Below are 16,463 nucleotides of genomic sequence, written 5' to 3'. Positions count from 1 at the left end.
AAATAAGAATAAAAAAATAGTATTGCCTTTTGGGGGAAAAGAGAAACTATCACCTTGAAATAATCTCTAAAAAAGGTATTTTCCTTTCGGGCACCTGGGTGGCTCAGTCGTTAAGCGTCTGCCTTTGGCTCAGGTCATGATCCCAGGGTCCTGGCATCGAGGCCCCCATCAGGCTCCCCGCTCAGCGGGAAGCCTGCTTCTCCCTCTCCCACTCCCCCTGCTTGTGTCCCCTCTCTCACTGTGTCTCTCTCTGCCAAATAAATAAATAAAATCGTTAAAAAAAAAATTTCCTTTCAAAGAAGGCTGAAACTTGGCACATGGACTCAAGGAGTTTGTGAGGTGCCTTTTTCCTTGAATCTTTTGCCACCTTAAAAAAATGTATGTGTATTTCTATTTCTATTTCTGTAAATTCCTTAGCATGGCCGTGCCTAGACATCGGATTGGAGCGGTCTCTGTACATTCAGTCGTCGGCAGCCTTTCAAGGCTGAGTCATTAAGAACATCCACATCTAATTAGTTCCTGTTTCAAGTCAGTGTTTTTTGAGTAACGGTTAACCAGGTGGTAAGCTCGTAGAGTCCCTGAATGATAAGACACTTGACATATTATTGCATCTCTGAGTGAATGCATTGTTTTATTTCCTCCATTTTAGAATTTTATCAGTTGAAATATATAGATTTTAAGGGAGGGAGCACTAGAAGATACCACTAAATATTTAGTAAGATATGAATTTTAGTCTAAGTCTTGATCTCTGAAATGCTAGAACGTGCTTTTCAGATTGAGTACATACAGCACCGCAGTCACTGTCACCGCTCCCAGATGACTTCTTTGGCCTTTGTTTCCCATCCAGGACGCCTCTCATCCCGTCCATTCACCTGCCGGGATCTGGTCTTCTCTAATTTTCAGCTACTCAAGCGTGACTGTATTGTTCTCTCGAAACTGCGATTCCCATCAAACGTGTTAGCATCTCTCAAGTGTAAAGCCAAGTGAGAGAAAATTGTGTGGAAAAATAGGAACAGCATTTCTTTCCAAGGAGATTTCCGTGTGGATGACTAAAAAGTGAGGTTTCATGGATTAGGAACTTTTGAGGTCTTGCTTAGGACCATATACCTACGATTCGGACCACGTGGCATTTTTTAAGATGTTCTTTAGTTTCTGACATTGTGTGAGGTAAACATGAGAAACTGCAGTAGACGCACAGAGTTTCAGGTGGGGAACACTTGTAGGAATAACGTGTTTTAAAATCGGCGGATAACATCAGAGGACAATTGTATCTTGTATAAAGAGTTTTGACTTGAGGATGAAAGATTTTTTTGTGTCTTTACCTTGTTCTGAGAATGAAATCTTACACTAAGTTGACGACGTGCATTTCTTTCTTTGTTTTCCCATCAATCTTTTGCTGTATTGCCGGAGGAATGTAGAAATACTGGATTATTATCTAATGAATTCCAAAGTCAGAGATCTTTGGGCTCACTGAAAGATTTTCTTTAAGGGCTAGACAATGTACAAGTCCAAAGGGGTAATTCCACACATGAATTTGCTATTTATTTGGGTTTTGTGCATTTTGTTACATTATAGGCATTTTACCTCCAGTGAAAATCCATTTATGAATCCCTTTTAATTAATTTCTGAAATATAGTCAGAAGTTAGTTGGGTTGGTTTTTCCACTTGGAGTCATTAAGCAGATTGTGATATGTTTGCCTTATGTGATCAAGGAGTGAAAACATTTGAATGAAAATCTTCATCAAATTCTTAGATTGATATTTGAGACATAACTTGTTGGAAATGGAGAGAGTGGAATATTATTAGGGTGGAAGTATCATATTCTACTTACTATGATATTTGTTGGTGAACCTGGGCTCTGTTCCCAGCTCCAAACAGAAACGCTACATTATGTTGGTGAGATATCTCATCCGTCATACGCTTCAATTTCCCACTTGTCCTTTTTAATTCCTTCTTGGTATTTTGCCAGAGTCAACTAGACTATGTCTCATGTACTTTAGACTTTGAGAGAAAAGACAGTGTGAAATGCCTCAATTATCAAAATAAACCTAACCAATTTGTGATTATCTACTTCGTGATTTTTCTCCCAGAAATCTTTGATCCTATAGGAGTCTCATTGGCTAGTTGGCACAAATCTGAACAGGGCAAATTCACATCATTTCCAGCTAATGTGTATGTAGGTAATACAGAATGTTTTTGATTAATTTGTGCCCAAACTGAGTTATAAAACATACTTCAAAATCCAACATGCTTCTCAGGCTAAAAGAAGTGCAATTAAGAACATATCCCCAGTTTTTGAATATTCATCCCATTTCTTCCCTATATAAGCATGGGCAGGTTGTACGGGAGGAATGGATTTGGGGCGCCTGCGCGGCTCAGTCAGTTGAGCGTCCGACTTGATCTTGGCTCAGGTCAGGATCTCACGGTCGTGAGTTTGAGCTTCATGTTGAGTTCCACGCTGAGCGTGAAGCCTACTTAAAAAGTGGATTTTTAAGGGTGTATCTGTGTTACTCTCAATACTATTGTCAATGCGTTGTCCTTTGATCATAACCATGTAAAGAATTATAACAGAAAATGCATCTTTCATTTTTATATTAAGTCCTTCGTTTAGTGATTAAATGTACCCTTTGTCCTAAGTCTAAGAATGGGCAGAGATAAGCATTTGTCTCACAAAATGGGATGTAGCAGTAATGGGAGTGATTTGCCCCTTTTTCTAGTGTTCAGCAAATTTTTCAAATTCATGCAGTTGCACCTAGAAAGATAGATAGACTCAGAGTTTATCCTTGACCTTTGACTGGGTCATATTCATGGGATTTTGTATTTGAGGGACAAATGAAAGCTTTACACTTTACCCTTGCTGAAATTCCTTAGACACAGTCTTGATAGTAGAGTTCAGGGAGTGTGTTGAAGGTAGAACACTATTCTGGACATCTCCACTGTTGTTCAAGATGGTCAGACACCTTTTTACAGCTGGCTTAAACGACAATTTATATATTTTCTTTTGTATTTTTTTTTCCACAGCTGTTGTGAACTTGGACAATTCTGTGGTTGATCTGGAGACCCTTCAAGCTCTCTATGAGAATGTGAGTAATAGAAGGAAGTTTATGTGTGAGTATATAATACATATGCAATACTTGCCAGTATGTACATCTAGACTCATTGCCTTAATGTCCTTTAAGAAGAATTGATCTAGGTACACTGAATTTACTTAAGTATAAGTTAGGTAAAATACTAGGAAACCTACTGGACAAATGTGTGGTCTCATAATTTCAAAGATCGTGGTTCAGAGCATGCTGTGTGTGAGGTCATTCACAATCCCTCTTTTGACACATAATAGTCAATACTTAGGTAGAGGTTAATTTGAGCTGAGCACTGTTTAACAGTGCGATCAGTGTTATCAGTTTAACTCTGATTAACTAACTCAGTTAATCTCCCCTGAAAACTCTAGATAGTTTCAATTATTATCCCCATTTTATATATGAGGAAGTTGAGGCATGGCAAGGTCGGGGACTCGTTCAAAAATCACACAGCGAATGTGGTATGGCTGGGGTTTAATTCACTCTGGCTCCATTTTTCTAAACTGAATAGTTTACTTCACCAAGTGGTCAAACATTCAAGCTTTCTTCTAGTAGCACCTTTTTATAAATTGGCAGGAAAAAAGTGTAAGTAACAGAGAAGTACGACTGCAGGATGGGGTAGTGAGTGCCTTTGGGAAGTGTGATCTCTGTGGTGATCCATGAAGTGGTTTTAGATGGGGCACGGCATTAAATAGCACTAATTCACAGGGTAAGAACGTGATTACCTTATCAGGGCCTTTACAGTACTTCCGATTGTATTCAGGAGAAAGTCTCATTGTGGCCCTGTTTTGTAGCTGGTATCTTTGGGCTGACGCTCTCTCTCTCTCTCTCTCTCTTTTTTTTTTCCCCCCCCATTTTGTTTCTACTCTTGCCTGTGCCATTACCTGGTATTTAAGCCTCTGTTTGTTTAAGGGGCATGGCCTTGGTCCTTGACTTTTCAGCCCCAAGTCAAATTTTCTGGCTCTGGAAAACACATAGTCAATAGGATACAGACTTCCTTCCCTGACTACTCCCTTGGGAACAATGTATTCTTGTCTACTTGTCCACTCTTGAACTTGGTACTTTTAAAACACATGCATATGTGGTCTCCCCTATGAAATTTAGACCTTTGTAGGAGAAGATCTTTCTTAGGGTGCCTCACATAGAATCTGTTGATCACGTGTAGAGTTGGTGCCCGGTCAGCCTGGTGAACACAGGGGTTCAGTTAGACGGAGTCATTAATGGAGACTGAGAGGGAGGTTTGATGGTTGATTATGTAGTTGTCAGTACATGATGAAAAACTGGAAAAAATAAATATGTATTTAATATATTAGTGTATTAGTGTCCCAGTGAAGGGAATGTTTAAAATATATCCATGTAGAGGTACAGAGAGTTTTCATTTCTCTTGAACCTTTGATACCAACCCTCCCCCAACCAGGAGAGCCCTATGGAAGAAATGAGGAAATACCAGGGAAAGTAATTTCTTCGACATATCATAATGATGTCTGGTGTTGGTATATGGGTAACTGTTTTTCTTACATGTACATATATACAAGTGCTTATGTATATACACAATTTATATGTGTGTGTATACATGTGTTTTGTATATTATATGAAGACATGAATATCTTAACCTGGTATATCCATGTGCAGAAATATATACAGAAAAAATACAGAAATGGGGGACAGGTGTATTTATGAGGGAAGTTTAATTTGTGGTGATTTAGAGTATTTTATTTGGCAGTTTTTATCCTTTTAGAACAAATTAATTTCATGAAATACAAATTTCTAGCTCTGAATAAACTAGATAGCTACCCAGAATTTGTGTCTAATTTCTTATCATCATACTTCTGAAAGTTGAATGAGAATTAGCTGAAACTGGTTAAATTTGTGATTTTCTTAATGACCCACAATTCTCAAAATATGAACATTTTAAACCCTCATTACCCTTTTCAAAGTGTCAACCATATTCCTTACATTTAGCAGGTTACAAAAGGGCAATAAAAGTTGTGTGCCATGTAAATTACAGTAAAACTGAACCTTTTCCTCAAGGGTCTCAGGGTTCTGCCAAGTCAAGCAGAATAAATACCTGTGTGTTTACAAGCAAATATGAATTAATAGAGATTATTTTTTAAAAGTTGTAAAACTCTGAATGATGCTACTTTACTCACAATCATCTTAAAATTTGTTATGGCTTTTGAAACAATCTCAAAGATGCAATAAAGTTGGAAATTGCAGGTGTGGTACAAAAAACTATTTTTTTTCATCCTTTGCAAATAAATTACCAACATTAGGCCCCATTATCCCTGAATACCTTGGTGCATATTACCTACAAATAAGCATACCTTTAACCACAGTGCAACCATCAACATTAGGGAATTGGCCTTGATAGTATTAATATCATCTAATCCTCAGATCCCAGTCAAGTGTTGCCCGTTGTTGCAATAATGTCCTTTATATTTAGGACATCTTTGAAATCTTGTCGTGCTTCCTGTTGTCCTTTCCTTGGGCACTTGCCTCTTCTGTGCATTATATTATGTTTGTATACGTCTTATCTTTCAAATGAACAATAAACTCCTTATTAGTAGGATTTTTATATTCCATGTTTAGCATAATGGCTTGAATATAATATTCATAATAATTACTAATTAAAGAGTGAGCTTTTTTTTTAAGATTTTATTTATTTATTTGACAGACAGATCACAAGTAGGCAGAGAGGCAGGCAGAGAGAGGAGGGAGGAAGCAGGCTCCCTGCTGAGCAGAGAGCCCGATGCGGGGCTCGATCCCAGGACCCCAGGATCATGACCTGAGCCGAAGGCAGAGGCTTTAACCCACTGAGCCACCCAGGCGCCCCAGAGTGAGCTGTTTTTGTTCTTGGTATGATTTCATAATTGAGGGAGGTGAAAATTGTTTATATCACCATATTTCATGTTGTACTTTTTGAAAAGATCAGTGTAAATGTGGTGATTTCAGAAATATTTCTTCAAAGATTCAGAGTTCCTGGGTAAATAGTTAACCATTACTATTCTGGAAATATTAGATTATGTGTGATTTTTCAAATAGTTTGAATTAAAATAGCAATGTTCAGTCATAGGGCAAGCAGCATGTTTGTTTCCTTCGTGTTGATGTAATTTTGGAGATTACTACCTCAAGAGCCCCTTGTTGCTGGAGAAATCTTGCCTTTTCTTAGGTTATATTGAGTCTTTTGAGTGTCTGTCCAGTGGGTTGACAAGAAGCTTGGGTTTTCTTTTCTCAATTGATGTTAAACAATACGTACTTCAGTGAACCCAAGGCGAACCCAAGACCGTAGAACCAGTTACAGTTTATTTTTTAGTGCACAGTGCAGATAATTTTTTGTATGTTTTTTAGTTGCTGATCGCCTGTATGTTTACATGTGACTGATAAAAACAAGGCAGCAGGGGCGCCTGGGTGGCTCAGTGGGTTAAAGCCTCTGCCTTCGGCTCAGGTCATGATCCCAGGGTCCTGGGATCGAGCCCCACATCGGGCTCTCTGCTCAGCAGGGAGCCTGCTTCCCCCTCTCTCTCTGCCTGCCTCTCTGCCTATTATATGTGATCTGTCTGTCAAATAAATAAATAAAATCTTAAAAAAAAAAACAAACAAGGCAGCGTGCTGTATGAATACAGGTCTCTGGTATACCTTGGTGGGAGTCCTTCCTACTTCCTACAGACTCTTCCCAAACTTTTCAACAGTATCATAGGTAGATTCAAATGTGCCGGTCTCATTGAGCATGACATGATATAAACATGCTTTTAATACTCCGTCCCTCCTCTCCTCCTCCAAATCACACAAGGGCATACCCAGAAGTTGTAGTTTTAACTACGTGAAACCAATGAGTGCACTATTCCCTAGGGGACTGGGTTTCTACCTATTTTCATCTACAGAAAGGGGCGGCCCAGCAACCCATCTAGCTTTAATAGAAGTTTTATATCTTCTCGATGCTATTTCATGCTGTGGAATGAATGAATGGATGGATGGACAGACGGATGGACGGACAGACTCTTCGTAACAGAAGCTCAGCACAGTAAAATATTCAGGCTGTTTATCACTCCAACTCCCTTGAGAGTGAGCTTCCTAACTCACCGATACGTGGAGATTAAGTCATCTGATTAATATGAACCAACTTTTCTTCCTTTGTCACTACCACCTTCTCTATCTAAGAAAAATCCTAGGAATACCTTTGTGTCTTCTCCTGTTCCAACGGGTGATCTGTTCTCATTCTGTACTTGTTTCTGTCCCTAGCTCTCCTTTGTCAGAGCAGCTCAGATGTCCCTCAAATCAATCTATCAATCAATCAATCAATCAATCATCTATCTATTTAAGATTTTATTATTTATTTGACAAAGAGAAAGACAGTGAGAGCAGGAACATAAGCAGGGGGAGTGGGAGAGGGAAAGCAGGCTTCTGCCCAAGCAGGGAGCCTGATGTGGGGCTCGATCCCAGGACCCTGGGGTCATGACCTGAGCCAAAGGCAGATACTTAATGACTGAGCCACCCAGGCGCCCCAGATGTCCCTCAAATTAAAAAAAAAAAAAAAAAGAGAGAGAGAGAAGGAAAGATAAGTGCAACCACAGATGGGGTCTGAAAACACATCGTCAACAGGGAAAGCATCTCTGAGGAAGGGACATTGGGAGTGAACGTGGGAGTCACCCAAGAAGGAAATGAAATTGTTCTGAGCAGGGAGAACAATGTATGTGAAGATTTGGAAGCAGGAAGAGGAGTTAGCCCACTGGCGAGAAGAAAGTATGTGTGTGTAAATAGATCTGGAAGGAATGGATGGGAGGAGAGATGTGGCAGTAGGCAGCGGCTAGGGTTAGCTAGGGGTTTGAGGACATTTTAAGAGAATGGTGGAATTTAACATTTTTCCCTTTAATTCTGTCGATTTTTGCATCCTGTTTTTGGAGACTTTCTTATTAGACCCATACACATTTAGATGTATCTTTCTGTATTAATCGGTATGAAATTCTTCCCTCTGCTAATACTTCATCTTGAAGTTTATTTTAACTGATACTTAGTCATTCTGCCATTCTGATACTTACTGTTTACATGGATTTTCTGGTTCTGTGTACTTCCAACTTACCTGTGTCTTTCTGTTGGAATTGCTTGTGTTAGAATGTCTTGTAGGTAGTACATATTTTGGTCTTGTTTTTTTTATCCACTCTGATACAGTCTTTTCCTTCTTGGAGCATTCAAATTGTTAACATTTAATATAGTACTAGTTATGGTTGGATTTAAGTCTGTAATTTTTTGTTTGTCCCTTAGCTGTTGTCCTCTGTCCTGTGTGTGTGTGTGTGTGTGTGTGTGTGTGTGTTTATTTTTAACTATTGCTCTCGGAATTACAAAATACACCCCTAAACTTTGACATCCTACTTACCTGGAGTAATATTATAAAATGTAGAAACCTCGATGATATCACATACTGCTTTTTATTGTCTCTCCTTTATTGTCTTATGAATAACACTTACGGGGTATGTACAACTCCATGAGACACTGGTGTGATTTTTGCTTTAAATGGTAATGTACGTTTAAGGGACTTAAATATAATCTTTCATATTTACTCCCATTTTCTACATTTCTGAAACTCTCTGTTTGTTCTTTTTTTTCTTGGTGGGAAGAACATTTAACATGAGTCCTAACCTTTTAACAGATTGTTGGGTGTACCATATACTATTGTTATCTATGGAAACAGTATTGCACAGCACATTTCTAGAATTTTTTTTGTTTTGCATAAATGAAATTTTATGTATATTGATTGGGAACTCCCCATTTTCCACTATCCTCAGCCCCTGGCAGCCACCGTTCTATTATTTTCGTCTTTGATACCTCATGTAATTGGTGTCCTACAGTATTCGTTCTTCAATGTCAGCCTTATTTAACTTAGTGTAACACCATCAAGGTCCATCCATGTTGTCACATATTGTGTGATTTCCTTCATTGTTAAAGGCTAAATATTTTCCACTGTGTGTATACATATAATATACACACACACATACATATATATATTTATATTTATGTATTTACATATCGTATTTTTAAAAAATCTGTTCTTCCATCAGTGGATATTTAAGTTCTTTTCATATCTTGGCTATGTGAATAGTACTACCATGAACACACGAGTGCACCATCCCTTTTGAGGACCTAATTTCAATTCTTTTCGATTCCTGGATTATATGGTAGTTCTCTTTTTAAGTTTCTGAGGGACTACCATACTGCTTTCCATAGCAGCCATACAATTTTGCATTCCAGCTGACAGCGTACAATGGTCCCAGTCTCTCTACACCCTCCTCAATACATATTGTCCTTGTGTTTTGTTTTTTGTTTGTTTTGTTTGTTTTGGTAATAGCCATCCTAACAGGTGTGAGATAATACCTCAGTGTGGTCTGATTTGCATTTTCTTGATGACCGGTGATATTGTACATCTTTCATATACCTCTTGGCTATTTGTATGTCTAATTGGGAAAAATGCCTATTCAAGTCTTTAGCCTTTTTTTTTTTTTTTTTTTTTTTTTTAGCGCACTCTAGAGAGTGAGAGAGTGAGTGCAAGGAGGGGGAGAGGGAGAGAGAGAATCTTAAGCAGAGATCATGACCTGAGCCAAAATTAAGAGTCAGACACTTAACTGAGCCACCTGGATGCCCCAGCCTATTTTTTATTTTATTTTATTTTATTTTTTTCAGTGTTCCAAAAGTCATTGTTTATGCACCACACCCAGTGGTCCATGCAATACGTGCCCTCCATAATACCCAGCACCAGGCTCACCCAACCCCCCACCCTCACCCCTCCAAAACCCTCAGTTTGTTTCTCAGAGTCCACAGTCTCTCGTGGTTTGTCTCCCCCTCTGATTTCCCCCAACTCACTTCTCCTCTCCATCTCCCAATGTCCTCTGTGTTATTCCTTATGCTCCACAAGTAAGTGAAACCATATGATAATTGACTCTCTCTGCTTAAATTATTTCACTCAGCATAATCTCTTCCAGTCCTGTCCATGTTGATACAAAAGTTGGGTATTCATCCTTTCTGGTGGAGGCGTAATATTCCATTGTATATATGGACCACATCTTCTTTATCCATTTGTCCATTGAAGGGCATCTTGGTTTTTTCCACAGTTTGGCTATTGTGGACATTGCTGCTATGAACATTGGGGTACAGATGGCCCTTCTTTTCACTACATCTGTATCTTTGGGGTAAATACCGAGTAATGCAATTGCAGGGAAGCTCTATTTTTAATTTCTTAAGGAGTCTCCACACTGTTTTCCAAAGTGGCTGCACCAACTTGCATTCCCACCATGTAAGAGGGTTCCCCTTTCTCCACATCCTCTCCAACACTTTGTTTTCTGTCTTGTTAATTTTGGCCGTTCTAACTGCTGTAAGGTGGTATCTCAGTGTGGTTTTGACTTGAATCTCTCTGATGGCTAATGATGATGAACACTTTTTCATGTGTCTGTTAGTCATTTGTATGTCTTCTTTGGAGCAGTGTCTTTTCATGTCTTCTGCCCATTTTTTGATGTGATTTTATCTGTTTTATGTGTGTTGAGTTTGAGGAGTTCTTTATAGATCTTGGATATCAGCCCTTTGTAGTGTCATTTGTGAATATCTTCTCCCATTCTGTGGGTTGCCTCTTTGTTTTGTTGACTGTTTCCTTCGCTGTGCAGAGCTTTTGATCTTGATGACGTCCCAGCCTATTTTTTAATCATGTTATTAAGGTTTTTTTTTTTTTTTGCTATTGAATTATTGGCATTCCTTATATATTTAGAAAATTAATCCTATATCAGTTACGTGGTTTGCAAATATTATAGTCCCACTTGTTTTCTTTTTGCTTTTGTTGGCTGTGCTTTTGGTGTCATATCCTCCATATCCTTGCCAAGACCAATGTCATGGATATTTTCCCTATGGGTTCTAAGAGTATAATAGTTTCCTGTCTTACATTTAAGTCTCTAAATTTGTTTTGAGTTGATTTTTGTGTGTGGTATAAGAGTCCAGTTTCATTCTTTTGCATGTTGATATCCCATTTTCCAACACCATTTGCTGAAGATGCTGTCTTTCTCTATTATGTATTTTTGGCACCCTGGTTGAAGGTCAGTTGACTGTACATTTATGAATTTATTTATGTGCTCTGTATTCCATTCCATTGCTCTCTATATGTTTTTATGCCAGTGTCATACTGTTTTAATTACTATAGCTTTGTAGTATAATTTGAAATTAGTAAGCGTGATACCTCTAGATTGGTTCTTTTTCAAGAGTGCTTTACCTAATTGGGCACTTTTATTGTTCCAAATGAATTTTATGTATGTTTATCCTATTTTTTGTTAAAAAAAAAAGTAGCTGGGATTTTTGCATTGAATCTGTAGAGGCTTTGGGAAGTATTAACATCTCAGCAATAGTTAGGCTTCCAGTCTGTGAACATAGAATGTCTGTCTGTGTCATCCATAACTTCTTTGATCAGTGCTTTGTAGTTTTCAGTGTACAGATCTTTCACTACCTTCATTAAGTTTATGCCTAAATATTGAATTCTTTTTGATGTTATTATAGATAGGATTATTTTCTTAATTTGCTTTTCAGATAGTTCATCATTAGTGTAGAGAAACACAACTGGTGATTTTGCATGTTGATTTTGTGTCCTTTGAATGTTTGGTAGATAGGGCATCTGGGTGGCTCATTCAGTTAAGCATCCAACTCTTGTTTTCAGCTTAGATCATGATCTCAGGGTGAGATTGAGCCCCACACTGGGTTCCATGCTCAGCAGAGAGTTTGCTTGAGATTCTCTCTCTAAAAATAAATCAATCTTTAAAAATAAATAAATAAATGAATGAATGAATGAATGAATGAAAGTTTGGTAGAATTTGCCAGGGAAGCTCTCTGGTCCTGGGTTTTTTTTTTTTTTTTTTTAATTTTAAAAAGATATTATTTATTTATTTGACAGAGAGAGAGATCACCAGTAGGCAGAGAGGCAGGCAGAGAAGAGAGGGGGAAGGAGGCCCCCCGCTGAGCAGAGAGCCTGATGCGGGACTCGATCCCAGGACCCTGAGATCATGGCCCCAGCCAAAAGCAGAGGCCTTACCCACTGAGCCACTCAGGTGCCCCTGGTCCTGGGCTTTTATTTGTCAGGAGATTTTTGATTACTGATTCATTCTCCTTAGTTCTTACAGGTCTGTTCAGGCTTTTTTTTTCTTTTTGATTCAGCCTTAGTAGGTTGTATATTCCTAGGAACTAATTTGTTTTTTCCTAGGTTATCTATTTTGTTGGCTTATAATTTTTTGTAGTTGTCTCATGACAACTACAGTTGTCATGAGTTGTGGTGTCTTCTTTTTAATTTCTGGTTGTATTTATTTGAGTCTTGTCTCTTTTTCTTGGTTATTCTAGCTAAAGGTTTGTTAATTTGGTTATCTTTTTTTTTTTTTTAAATTTGGTTATCTTTCAAAAAGTCTCTTAGTTTCCCTGATTTTTTCCTATTGTTTCTGTATTCTCCATTTTATTTCTGCTCTAATTTTTATTAATTCTCTTTTTCTTCTATCTCTGGATGTAGTTTGTGCTTTTGTAATTTGTTCCTTGAGGTATAAAGTTAGGTGGTTTATTTCTTCTTTTCTTTTTAAGAGTTTGAAGTTTTTTTTTCTCCTCTTTGGGGCATTCTTTTTTTATTATTATTATGTTCAGTTAGCTAACATATAGCAAATCATTAGTTTTTGATGTAGTGTTCAATGATACATTAGTTGCAGATAACACTCAGTGCTCATCACAACACGTGCCCTCCTTAATACCCAACAACTGGCTAGCACATCTCCCCACCCTCTACCCTCTGTAACCCTAGTTTGTCTCCTGGAGTCCAGAGTCTGTCATGGTTTATCTCCCTCTCTGATTTCTTCCCATTCAGTTTTTCCTCCCTTCCTCTGTGGTCCTCTGCGCTATTCCTTAAATTCCACATATGAGTGAAACCATACGAAAATTGCCTTTCTCTGCTTGACTTATTTCACTTAACAAGCAGGTATATCCACTGTGGAAAAGATTATGGATGTTCCTCAAGATGTTATTTCTTCTTTTTTAATGTAGGTGTTTATTGTATAAATTTCCACCTCAGTACTGCTTCTGTTGCATTCCATAAGTTTTGATATGTTGTGTTTTCATTTTTATTTGTCTCAAGATATTTTCTAATTTCCCTTTTGGTTTATTCTTTGAACCATTGGTTGTTCAAATGAGTCTTGTTTAATTTGCACCTACTTGTGAGTTTTGTGGTTTTCTTTCTGCTAATGAGTTCTACTTTCATTCCATTGTGATCAGAAAAGATACTGGTATTGCATCAATCTTCCTAAATTTCTAAAACTTGTTTTATGAACTCTAACATATGATCTGTCCTGGAGAATGTTCTGTGTGTGCTTGAGATGCATGTGTATTCCATTGTTGATGGGTTAAAAGTTCTCTACGTGTTTGTTTGGTCCATTTGGTCTGTTGCGTTAATCATGTCCAGTGTTTCTTTGTTGATTTTCTGTCTGCTTATCTGTTCACCATTGAAAGTGGGATATGTTGCAGTTCCCATCCAGAAATTCTGTTGCTGTTTATTTCTCTTTTCAGATCTGTCAATATTCGCTTTATATATTTAGGTGGTCAGATATCGGGTGCGTATATATTTATAATGTTATATCTTCCTAATTTGCCCTTTTATCTTTATATAATGACCTTGTCTCTTATAATAGATTTTTTTTTTAAGATTTTATTTATTTATTTGACAGAGATCACAAGTAGGCAGAGAGGCAGGCAGGGAGAGAGGAAGGGAAGCAGGCTCCCTGCCGAGCAGAGAGCTGGATACGGGGCTTGATTCCAGGACTCTGGGATCATGACCTGAGCCGAAGGCAGAGGCCTTAACCCACTGAGCCACCTAGGCGCCCCTCTTATAATAAATAGTTTTTGACTTAAAGTCTATTTTTTCTGATGTAGGTATAACCTACTTTGCTGGTTACTATTTGCATGGAATGTCTTTTTCCATCCATTTAATTTTCAGCCTATGTGTCCCTAAATCTAAAGGTGAGTCTCTTGTGGTTAACATAGAGTTGCATCTTGTTTTTTTAAATGATTTTAAACAATTTAGCCACTCTGTGGCTAAATTTACATTTGAAGTAATTATAGTATTTGTTACCATTTTGACAACTGTTTTCTGTTCGCCTTGTAGAACTTTTGTCTGTCTTTGCTCTTTCTGTCTTCCTTTGTTTTTTGTTGTTACTTTGTTTTCTGTTTCTTGTTTGTATGTTATGATTCCTTTTTATTTTTTGTAACTTCTGTAGGTATTTTCTTTGTGGTTACATGGGGTTACGTAAAATATAATTATTACAGTTAATTTTATGCTGATAATATTTAATTTTACTTATATGTAAAAACTCTACACTTTTATTTCTTGGCCTCCTACATTTTATGTTAATGATTTCACAATTTACCTATATTTCTCTTGTGTGTTTATTAGTTATTATACTTTTGGCTATAGTTTTAATACATTTGTCTCTCAACTTTTATACTGGGATTAAAAGTGATTTTTTTTCACTACCATTCCTGTAGTACAGATTATCTATGTGTTTGATTTTACCGGTGAGTTTTATACTTTCATATGCAATACGTTGTTTAGTGTCTTTTCATTTGAAGTTGAAGAATTCTCCTTAGCATTTCTTGTAAGACATTTTTACTGGTGCTGAACTCCCCCAGTTTTTGTTTAGCTGGGAAAGTTTTTATCTCTCCTTTACTTTTGAAAGGCAGTTTTGTTGAGTACGGTATTCTTGACTGGCAAGCTTTTTCTCTCAATGCTTTGTATATATCCTCACTCCCTCTTGGTTTACAATGTGTCTGCTCAGAAATATGCTGATTGCCTTATGGGGATTTTCTTGTTTCTGCCAAGTCACTTTTTCCTCACTGCTTTCAAAATTCTCCTTGTCTTTGACTTTTGACATTTTGATTAAAATGTATCTTGGGATAAGCTCTTTTGTCTTGATCTTGTGGAAGATCCTTTGAGCCTCCTGAAACTGGATATCTATATCTTTTCTAAATTTTGTAAGTTTTCAGCCATTATTTCTTTAAATAAGCTTTTTTCTTCTTTCTCTTTCTTGTCTAACTACTGGCGCTCCCATAATATGTGTATAGATCTGCTTATAGTGTCAGTGAGTCACTAAAATTGTCTTCACTCTTTCTCATTCTTTTTTTCCTTTTTGCTTCTTTATCTACTGGATTAATTCCAATGAGCTGTTTCTGAGTTTACTGATACTTTCTTCTGCTTGATCTAGTGTGATTGAATCCCTTTTTTGATTTTTTTCAGTTCAGTTATTGTGTTCTTCAGCTCTGTGATTTGCGTTTGATCCTTTTTAATACTTTCTCTTTGTTGATATATTCTCACTTTATTCCTATATTGCTCTCCTGACCTCAGTGAGCATCTCTAAGATAGTAATTTTGAATTTTTTATCAAGTAAATTCTCTATATCCATTTCATTAGAGTTATTTTTCTGGACATTTGTCTTGTTCTTTTATCTGGAACTCATTTTCCTATTTCTTCATTTTCCTTGATTCCCTGAGTTGGTGTTTGTGCATTAGACTAAACAGCCTGGCCTTGTACAGAAGACCCTTGCCAGTCACCTGTCCAAAGCTTCTGGGCGCCTCTGAAACCTTCATGCTAGTCCAGACTGCTCAGTCTTTGCTTGTAGAGGCTTCCGGGTATCTGGAATATGCCAGGACCCAATAGTTCTCTGAGGCAAGGGAGAAACTGATCTTTTGAGAAGCTGCTGAAAAAGTTGGGATGTTGGTTGTATGGTCTAATTCCTTCACTCCTCAGAAAGATGCCGGGAGGTGGAATTTATTGCCTGCTTGTTCTGTGCTAAGCCAGGGGAGGTAGCTGTGGCAAAGGCCTGCATACTTTACAAACTGCTATTTTCCATGAACCCCCATGGGACTAGTGAATGCTGCTATCAGAGACAGGTGAGTTACCAGTCAATCTCTTTGGGAATAGCCAGAAAAGTTGGATGCTAGGTATCTCGTCCAACTCCTTTACTTCTTAGGAAGAGCTGGGAGCTGGAGTTTGCTGCCCATTCTCTGCACCCTGGGCCAGAAGGAGGAACTATGGCAAGTGCCTGTACTCTAATTCAGACTGTTGCTACGTTCTCTGTCGCCCCCATAGGTAACAGTGAATGCTGGACTCTTGTCACTTCTTAGAGACAAGTGAGTTAGAAATTAGACCCTTGAGTGGTAACCAGAAGGGGGGAAAAAAAAAAAAGAGGATTACTCTTTATGCAGTCCAGAATCCTTACTTCTCAGGGAGAAGTTGGATGATGGGGTTGTCTCCCAACTGTATGGCACTGTGCCAGTGGTGGAGATTATGACAAGAATGTGTCTCAACTTTTCCTATCAGTCTCAATATGGCTTGCTTCATAC

General features: G+C 37.9%; 1 protein-coding gene across 2 annotated transcripts in view; it reads left to right on the top strand.

Annotated features, from left to right (window-relative positions):
- FMN2 (formin 2) overlaps positions 1 to 16,463 on the top strand; it is a gene marked incomplete at its 5' end in the record, with an annotated part of 369,568 nt that overhangs the window by 188,233 nt on the left and 164,872 nt on the right. For both annotated transcript variants that reach the window (XM_080825184.1, XM_080825183.1), the window contains one exon: positions 3,022 to 3,083. In XM_080825184.1, the coding sequence (XP_080681310.1) occupies positions 3,022 to 3,083 (62 nt within the window). The remainder of the gene's footprint in view (positions 1 to 3,021; positions 3,084 to 16,463) is intronic.

Source organism: Martes martes, assembly GCF_963455335.1.
Source record: "Martes martes genome assembly, chromosome: 15".
Taxonomy (NCBI): domain Eukaryota; kingdom Metazoa; phylum Chordata; class Mammalia; order Carnivora; family Mustelidae; genus Martes; species Martes martes.
The sequence above is the reverse complement of the archived record's forward strand: the minus strand, read 5'-3'. Positions and strand labels throughout refer to the sequence as shown.